The sequence below is a fragment of the Magnolia sinica genome, chromosome 6 (genome assembly GCF_029962835.1).
Source record: "Magnolia sinica isolate HGM2019 chromosome 6, MsV1, whole genome shotgun sequence".
NCBI classification, from domain to species: Eukaryota; Viridiplantae; Streptophyta; class Magnoliopsida; order Magnoliales; family Magnoliaceae; genus Magnolia; species Magnolia sinica.
This window is the reverse complement of record NC_080578.1, coordinates 94187057-94196754: the sequence shown is the minus strand read 5'-3', so window position 1 is coordinate 94196754 and position 9698 is coordinate 94187057. Positions and strand designations below refer to the sequence as shown.

The 9698-nt window shown below is 41.4% G+C and overlaps 1 protein-coding gene across 1 annotated transcript; it reads left to right on the top strand.

Annotated features, from left to right (window-relative positions):
• Window positions 1–227: 227 nt before the first annotated feature.
• Window positions 228–3144, top strand: LOC131249120 (trihelix transcription factor DF1-like). The gene is made up of 2 exons (XM_058249689.1): window positions 228–998; window positions 1538–3144. The coding sequence occupies exons 1-2, from the start codon at window positions 514–516 to the stop codon at window positions 2985–2987; spliced, it is 1935 nt and encodes a 644-aa protein (XP_058105672.1). The 5' UTR covers window positions 228–513; the 3' UTR covers window positions 2988–3144.
• Window positions 3145–9698: the final 6554 nt, after the last annotated feature.

Sequence of the window (9698 nt, the reverse complement as noted above, 5' to 3'; positions counted from 1 at the left end):
AAAGATCTGGCCCACTGATTCTCATATTTCCCTCCTTAGATGTACAAATGTCATATAAAAAGTATTAATTTTCTGATGATCGACTCCGATGTTAAACACGTGTGGCTGGTTTTTCACATGTGTTGCGAGGCACATTCAAAAAAGTACACTCGAGCGAGTGCAATACCTTCCTCTATTGAGGGAGAGAGAGAAACCCTAGTTGCAGTACTGTTCTTGCTTTTCCGGCTTTCCCTATCTTTCTTCATCTGTCGCAACAGACACAAGCTCTTGGTTTCTCGGGTTTTAAGCAAGGAAGAAGGGAAGACATAGAGAGAGAGAGAGAGAGAGAGAGAGAGAGAGAGAGTAGTACTGTTTCTGTCTTCCCAACAGATGTCTGTTTCAGCAGCTTGAAACCTTCCATGTTTCTGTTTTTAGCAGGATTCTAATAAGATGGGGTTTTCCATTCAAAACTCAAGATGATGGTTTGATTCAAGAAAGACCCATCAAATAAAAAGATCTTTAGAGAGAGGAAAGATGCAGTCTGGTTATGGAGTTCCTAAGATTCAACAATTCATGGTGGATGGCTCTTTTTCTTCTCTCTTACAACATCAGCAACAACAGCAGCAGCAGCAGCAGAGATTTCACCATCTTCAATCCATCCCAATAACTCAACAGTTCTTTCAACAGCAGCAGCAGCAGCAGCACCAGTTTCAGGTCTTTCAACAACAGCAGCAGCAGAGGAGACTGCACCAGCAGCTGGGTCTGGACATCGACTCCGGCCCGGAGAACTCAAACTCGCCTTCTCGATTCATTGCCAGCAACGGCGGTGGCGGCTTTTCTTTCATTGCTGCAAATTTCAAGTTGGCAGCAGCAGCAAATGAGAACAGCAGCAGACAGGAGACCTTAAACGACGATGATCCAATCGGAAGAGAAGACGCGTCTGATAGTCGGACGACGGTGGCTGTTCATCCATGGCAGCAGCAGAGGGAAGAAGACTCCTCCATTAAAGAACCTTTCTGGTAAGCAAAAAATAAAAATAATTAAAAATCTCCTCATTTCTGAAATGGGCTTTTTTTTAAAGGACTGTTTGGATCCTTCAATGGCGATAGATCTCAAAAGGGTAGGAGAAAAAAAATAGGAAGAAAGGCATAAAATCCGACCAAATGATTATTTTCCTCTATTTTTCTACTCCTCCCTTTTTGGGGGCTTTGAATGAATGCAATGCAACGAGGATTTTGATTGAACTACTTCTGCCTATTGATTTGGTCATCAATCAAATGGAGCTTTTCGCTTTCTGCTTTGATTCTTAGAGAAAGAAAGAACTGTCACTTTATTTCAGTAAAAAGGTTGCCAGATTTTTCAAATAAAATAAATAATAAATAATAATGGGTTGTGTTATTCAATGAAAGATGCGTGAAATAAGCTCTTTGTTGTTTCTTCCCTCTTTCATTTTTCTTCATTTTATCAATATAATCCACTAAGTTGCATGAAATCTCTCTCATTTCTTATGTTTTTTTTTAACCCCTTTCTCTCTTATTTCTCTTTGATACTGTTGCAGGAAGCCTTTAGATGTGGAATACATAAACAAGAACAACAAGAGATGCAAAGAGAAGATGGAGAACTCCAACAAATTCAGCAAGAAATCCGACAAATGCAATGAAAATGAAGAAGGCAAGAACAGCGACAGCAATTATGTGCTATTTGGAGAGCTTGAAGCCATCTACGCCCAAGGCGGCGGCGGAGGAGTAAATAACCAGACGGGTTCTGGCTCAGCTCTCACCGGCGACAACAACCCACCTGCAGCAGCTGTACTACCAGGCCCACCTAGCGGTCCTATCAGTGGCATTGATCATGGATCGGAGACGTTTAACGGAGAAGAAGCGTCACTAAAGAAGCTTCAGAAGAGCAGGAAAAAGAAGAAGAGAAAGCACTTAGGTTCAGTTGCCACTTTCTTCAAGAGCCTTGTAAAGAAGGTGATGGATCATCAAGAGAGTCTGCACCGGAAATTCTTGGAAGTGATGGAGAAGAGAGATCAGGAGCGGACGAAGCGAGAGGAGACGTGGCGGCAGGAGCAAACCACCAAATTGAGCTGTGAGGCGATCGCCAGGACCCAAGAACGGGCGATCTCTGCTAGCCGAGAAGCCGCCATTGTCAGCTTCTTGGAGAAAATCACTGGCGAAAGCATTAATCTCCTAAACACCCATCAATTCCAATGCAACTCTCAATTTCAGGAAGAATCATTCAAGGAAGAGAATATCATTGAACAACCAAAAACCATCCATGACAAGAACAGCAGTGAAAACAACATGAACATGACGAATACAAGGAGATGGCCGAAAACTGAAGTTCAGGCCTTGATTCGGGTCAGAAGCAGCTTGGAATCGAAATTCCAAGAACCAGGTTTGAAAGGGCCTCTTTGGGAAGAAGTTAGTTCTTCAATGGCTTCCTTGGGATATCAAAGAAATGCAAAGAGATGCAAGGAGAAATGGGAGAACATCAACAAATACTTCAGAAAAACCAAAGACTCTGCAAAGAAAAGATCCCAACATTCCAAAACCTGCCCTTATTTCCACCAACTCCATCAGCTGTATTCAAAATCTTCCAACCTTCCTACCACTGTCAAACAACAACAGCAGATAGATAGTTCAGAACTCTTAGATGCGATCATCGTTGCTCCTCAAACAGATCAAGAGAACGCGCAAAACCTATCTCTGGAATTCAATGCAAAAGAGATCGACGGCATGTGTCGGAGCTACAAGTTCTCAGAAATGGTGTCCATGAGGTTGGAGAATGAGAGTGATAACAATGCCAATGAAGGTAGTAGTGCTAGGGCTGGAAAGCAACTGTTTGGAAATGAAGAGGAGTATGAGGAAGGTGAGGGTGATGATGGTGATGATAGTGTTGAAGGAGAAGGAGAAAACCAAGAACATGTGAAAAATCAAGGAATTGGAAGAGAGAATGGTGGAGAGGAGGAGCATCACCAAAAGCATATGTTTTTCTTGCCTTGAAATCATAAGCTTTTCAATGGCAATGCATGGGGTTTTCTCAAACTTCAATTTTAGTCTTCTTCTTCTCCTCTCTTCCTTTCTTTTGATCTCTTGTTAGTGAATTTTGAATTTTGATTTGAACTGATATTAGCCATTGCTTACATGGCCTAAATACTCATATGGGTAGTTTGGTAAATAAATAAGTTATACATACACACACACCATAGTAGGGGCCATACAGCTCAACCTCATGGGAAGATTTTGGGCTCACATCTAGAGTGATGAATTCTCAAAAAGTTTTCATAAGCTCTATTAAGAACAGGTGCGCAAGTGAGCATTCCCCTCTCTCTCTCTCTCTCTCTCTCTCTCTCTCTCTCTCTCTCTCTCTCTCTCTCTCTCTCTATATATATATATATATATATATATCAAAAAAAGCTCATGTACATGCTGCACATGTGCCAGCTTGGCAGGATAGGTCTAGAATCCAATCCATCTGTCAAAAAGGCACCATTATATTGATGGGTTAGCCAAAGAATCAGGTTGATCCACTCTTCAGGTGGACCACAGTTTGTGAAAAAAAAAACGTGGGGCTCTGAAAATATTGGCTGAAGTTTTCTAACCCATGCAAGTGTTTCCAATATTGGGGCCTAGATGCTGAACGGACCAGATTTATTTTTGGGTAATCATGTAGAAGGTGGGACCAACCTGATGGATGGATTGGATCTCGCACCTATGTGCCGTAGGTGAGTGTGTATGGGGTATGTACATGAGCTTTATTGCATACGCGTGTGCGGTTAGCAAAGCTCCTCTTTCATCATATCTAAGAATGTAACTCTACCAGGAGACACGTGATAATTTGGCACGTGAGACGACTGACATGTTCAGGTCATCTGCAACCGGTTGCTGGTTTGTTTTCTCTTTCTTTCTTACGTTTGTTTTTTCTGTTTTTTGGGGAGTTAGGTCAGATCCACTGGAAAGCTTTTCAGGTAACCTCAATGCGTTGTGTGGGGCCTACTTTAATATTTGCATGACATCCAATCCGTCCATCATGTGAAATAGTTCATGTATTTCTTGCCACCCAAAAATCATCCCGATCCAAAACTCAGGTGGACCACACGCTACAGGGAATGTTTGGAGAGGGATACACATCATTAGAAAACTTGTGGGGCCCACCATTGTGGTATACATTCATCAGTTGGCAATGCCGCTGAAATATTTTTATTTTATTTTTTTAGACACTCACAAAATCCACCATTGAAAGATGAGGAGGGACCCACCTAATGAGTGGATTCGCCTGATTCCACGTCTGTGGCCCACCTAACGAGTGGATTCTTTCAATTTTGGTTCGACGTTGTCTCATGATGTGGTCCACCCTTTCCACAGGTCTGATGTTCCAATGAAGTGACACGTAAGAAGAAAATGAAAACGTTGTAGGTAGAGTATGATCATTTCTCATTATTTATTTATTTATTCTACGAGGTAATGAATTCCGTTAGTTATTTATGGGATGGCCGTTAGAATTTGAATAATAAGAAGTATGTTGCAAAGGTCGCATTCAAATGATGCACACATTTCAGGTGGTTCCCCTTTGTGCAGCAATAGTGGATGTTTAAGAAGCAGATGCGGATCAAGATCCTGTTGACCTGACTCTTTAGGCCGGGCCCACCATGATGTATGTGTTTTAGGGCATGAACCCCAAAAGAGGCAGAGCAAAACCTCAAGTGGACCACCACAGGAATAATGAGGTTTGAATGCCCACTCCATTAAAGTTTTGGATTAAGCTAATATTTGTGTTTTCTCTTAGTCTAGGTTGGTGAGCTCATGAACAAGTTAGAAATTAAAAGGAGTAGATTGGGCACCGCCGTGGTAGAACTGAGGTAAGATGAATATGTTTTATCCACACCATTCATCCATTTTGGCAGATTATTGTAAGGCATGAGCCTAAAAATGATGCAGATTGAATGCTCGAGTAGACCACACCACGAGAAGCCAAGAAAGCAGTGGAGATTGAATTCCTACTATTTAAAAACTTCTTAGTGTCTGTTGTAATGTTTATTTGTCATCCAACCTATATTCATAAGATCACACGGATATGTATAAAGGGAAAACATAAATATCAGCTTGATTCAAAACTTCTATACACTCTTAAGAAACTTTCAAAGATAAGATTTCAATCCGCATTTGTGGTGTGGTCCATTAAAACCTTTAATCCGCCTCTTTTAGAGATCATACCCTACAATGATCCTATCAAAATGGATGGAAAGCGTGGATGAAACATATATATACCATAGTGGGCCTTATAAATTTCTTGATAAGATTATCCATATGTAACTAGGTATTGATAGCGGCAGTATCAGTTCCAGGCTCCAAAATAAATATTATGGTCAGCTCTAAGAAATTTTCAACCATGAATATTATTATCTCCACTCTTTCCAATGATACAACCTAGTGAAACTTTTATCCACTTTATTTATTTTTTTTGGCTCATGCCCTATAATGAAAGGTAAATTGAATGAATGGCATGGACGAAACACGCATAAGGTGGGCTCTAAGGGCCTGTTTGGCCGGCCGAATCCCATGGGATTAGGAGGGATGGGATGGATTTTAAGGTAATGATGGTGGTGTCAGTGGATTGGTTTAAGATCCATGGGATTGATATATCCAAGTTCACTGGGTCTGTTTGGCACTCTGGTATATCTTGGGATTTTACCTTCAAATCTGTCCAACCAAGGGATGGGATCAATTTTAAGGTAATGATGGTGATGTCAGTGGATTATTTTAAGATCCGTGGGATTGCTTATATCCCGGGACAAGTTCACTGGTTCTGTTTGTCTTATCATGCATATCCTGGGGTATCACGATCCCATCCCTCCTAATACCCGGCCAAACAGGCCCTAAAGAGTCAGGTCACCGTGTCTATCCCTAATGACCAGGTCCAAGGCAATCCTCGTCGTCAAGAAACTTGTCCAAGTACCAGTGTGGCCCACCTAATGAGTGGACATAACCTGATTCCCCCGCCAGGTCATCATCACGGTGGGCTCACCTTGTGCATGGCACAATATCCCATGCACTGCTGCGTTTGCACGTGCGGCTGCATGAGTGTACACGTGGGAGTAGCAATGCTGTTTAGAAAAAAAAAAAAAAGATACCCTGGCAGACTGTAATGGATGATACGCACAATTACTTAGAAATGGCATGAAATTCAAATTGAACTGTCCAAATAACATATCCGAGCTTAGATCTATCACAAATAAAAAATCACCCTTATTCAAACATCTAACCATCAGATTGATAGACATTTATCAGACGGTTAAAAAAGAAAAAAAATCCAACGGTCCTATTTCAACAAATAAGCATCCAAAAATCAGACACAAAAATCGTTCAACCAATACACTTTTAGTACCATGACTTGCAGACAGTTTGTTCCACAACCTAGTCGGTCTATTAAATTAACTAATGCCACGTGTAAATTTTCAGATTAACCGTGTATGAAAATTCATACTCCGCCAGAGTACAAAATAACTCCGAGGCATCGTGGCATTGGCCTTAAGCAATCCGTGTGGGTTTGCGGTTTCTGAAAAGGGTGACATCACTGATTGAAACGCGCACGGCGTTCATGCACGAGCTCGGCAGACCTCGGCCAGACTAATTTAAGTGGAACTGTTCAGACAGATGATTCCCTACATGCATTGTACCGGAATTACTGTAGTACTGTCACATTTTTATTTTAAAATTAATTTTTTTTATGAAATCTGTACCATTAAAATAGTAGATCTCATCAAAAATATCATTATATTAGAATTTTTTACTGATACTTTTATTATATAGGACACACATTTATTTATTGAAGAACTACAGTTTTTATGTGATTCTATTGGTGGGGTTTTTATGATTATTTTAGCTATCTGAATTTTATGATGGATGATCGAAATATTTCGGAATGATGTTTATATGGTACCGATTTTTTAAAAAGTGGAATCTTGGAGCGAAAAATGACAAGCGTCCACACGTTATGCTGCGATTGCGTGTAGGTTATCAGTTTTCCTGTTTTAAATCTCTCTCTCTCTCTTCCATGCATGCTGTTTACAGCCGCGCGTCTCGACCTGTCTTAAAAGAGCGCCTCACACGTGTGCTGGTATGACACGCCTCCTGGGAGAGATCAGGTAGGACGCGGATTTCCTGCGAAATCAGGAAGTTCCTACGCGTGGGCCCACAGTCAGGAATCGACTCCGTCCATCCGTTTTTTGTGCTCATTTTACGTCATGAGACCATAAGTGAGCAGGATCCAAGATTCAAGTGGACCATGCTGAAGGAAAAGGTTAGGAAAAGGTGGTTTGGGAAATTCCTACCATTGAAACCTCCCTGGGTTTGAAAGTTATGTTTATATGCCATCCATACCAATAACGTAAGTCCTACGTGGATTAATTGAAAACACAAATATTAGCATGATTCAAAACTTTCATTGGCCCAGGAATATTTTAACTGTGGACATTCAATTATTACGTTTTGGCCTACTTGAACATTGGATACGGTTCATTTTTGGCATTATGTCCTAAAATGAGCTCACAAAACGATTGTACGGGGAGGATTTCTCACAAACATCATGGCCCACCTTGGTTCCAGCTTGGATGGGTTTTAGAAGAGGATTTCTAGCGTGGTTCGGGCTCATAGGTTCGACCGGTCTGCTCGAGTGGCTGCTATATCATAAGATAATCCTGATCGTTGAAAAATGTTAAGTCATTAGCCATCTCACTGAGCACGACTTGGCGGCGACCGCGGAACCAAGTGATGTGGGTGGGATATTGATCATAGGCCTACCTCAATGTATGCATTTTATATCCACACCGTCCATCTATTTTTCTAGCTTCTGGTGTAAAAAATCAAGCAGATATAAATTTCAAGTGGACTATACCAAAGGAAACATTGGTTGTTGAACAGTAACCATTAAAAGGGATTTTGACCGTACTGTCCTTGAAGTTTGGACAAATTACCTAGAATGCCAGGATGTTTCATTTATCCTAAGAGTGGAATCTTGACAAGTTTTGGATATTGTTTTGGACGAAAATGCTTCTGTCCTTGATTCAGAAGTCGTACGGTCATGGAGAGATGAAGTAGCTACTCATTTGAGAAAAGACGGATTGGCTACTCCCCCCGCCATCAGGTAATGGCTGGTGCTCGGTGCTTATGTGTTTCATCCATGTCGTCCATAATTCATGCCGTCCATAATCTATGCCGCCCATCCTTTTTGTTGTGTCATTTTAGGAGTACGGCATCCATGCCGTCCATAATCCATGTCGTGTCATTTTAGGAGTAAGGCATTCACGCCGTCCATAATCCATGCCGCCCATCCTTTTTGCCGTGTCGTTTTAGGGGTAAGGCCCAAATATCAGTCGACAAGGTGGATAGAAGTATTACCCAAGTCAGGACTTTTTGGCCCCACAACGAGCTAGCCGACAGGGTGGATGGATCAGATCATCCCATTGTGGGCCTTAAGTTATGGTACCAGTGGTTTTGTAGAAAAAGAAGTAAACGCGTTGAAAACCACAACTACGATCCAAGCAACATGACAACCACGACCCATATAACATGGCAACTACGACCCATACGGCAACTACGACACATATAACATGACAACCACGACCCATATAACATGACAACCACGACCCATATAGCCTGCATTTCCTGCTTCTACAGTTATCAATAGTCATCTCATATTCGAAAAACGGCAGGCTAGCTTTGTTCTGAAAGGGCACGTTACTTTTCTAACTTTGATGGACGATAAGGATCTTACGTGCATGTATGTGTCATGGTTATCATGCAATCTGATAGTAGGAAATGAGAACCACGACCCATAAAACATGATAACCACGAGGGTCATGGTTGTAATGTAGTAAGGGTCGTGGTTGTAAGATCCTTACCGTCCATCAAAGTTAGTATATGACGTATGTAGATATCGTTTATCTCATGTACTCACCAAGTTGGTGCAAGTCACGCTATAGTCGTGCAAATGATATCTGTATAGTAGCATAGGTCGCATCAGGTGGTTGTAATGCGGTAAGGGTTGTGGTTGTAATGAGGTATGGGTCGTGGTTGTCATGGGTCGTAGTTATCATGTTATATAGGTCGTGGTGAATATGCAACAACCGCGACCCATATAACATGACAACCACGACCCATATAACATGATAACTACGATCCATGACAACGACAACTCATATAACATGACAACCGACCCATATAACATGACAACCACGACCCACATGCAAACCACGACCCATATAACATGATAACTATGATCCATGACAACCACAACCCATATAACATGACAACCACGACCCATGCAACATGACACCTACGACCCATGTAAACCACGACCCATATAACATGAAAAACATGACCCTTAAAACATGACAACCACGATCCATGACAACTACAATCCATATAACATGACAACCACGACCCATATAACATAGTCACTGCCAAAAAGAGAAGCTTAGAGCTGCACAAGACTTATTCATGAGAGATTTTGATGGTTTTTCAGTACTATCACACAACTCTGCAAGTTTCTTCCACTTAAGTTTACAAATGGGGATATTATCATCATCCTCACTCTCATCATCGCTGGTTATTACTTTTGAAGAGTGTTTTCTTTTAGTTATAAAGGATGGTGTAAAACTCTTCTCGCAACCACGACCCATATAACATGGCAACAACGACCCATAACATCTGACA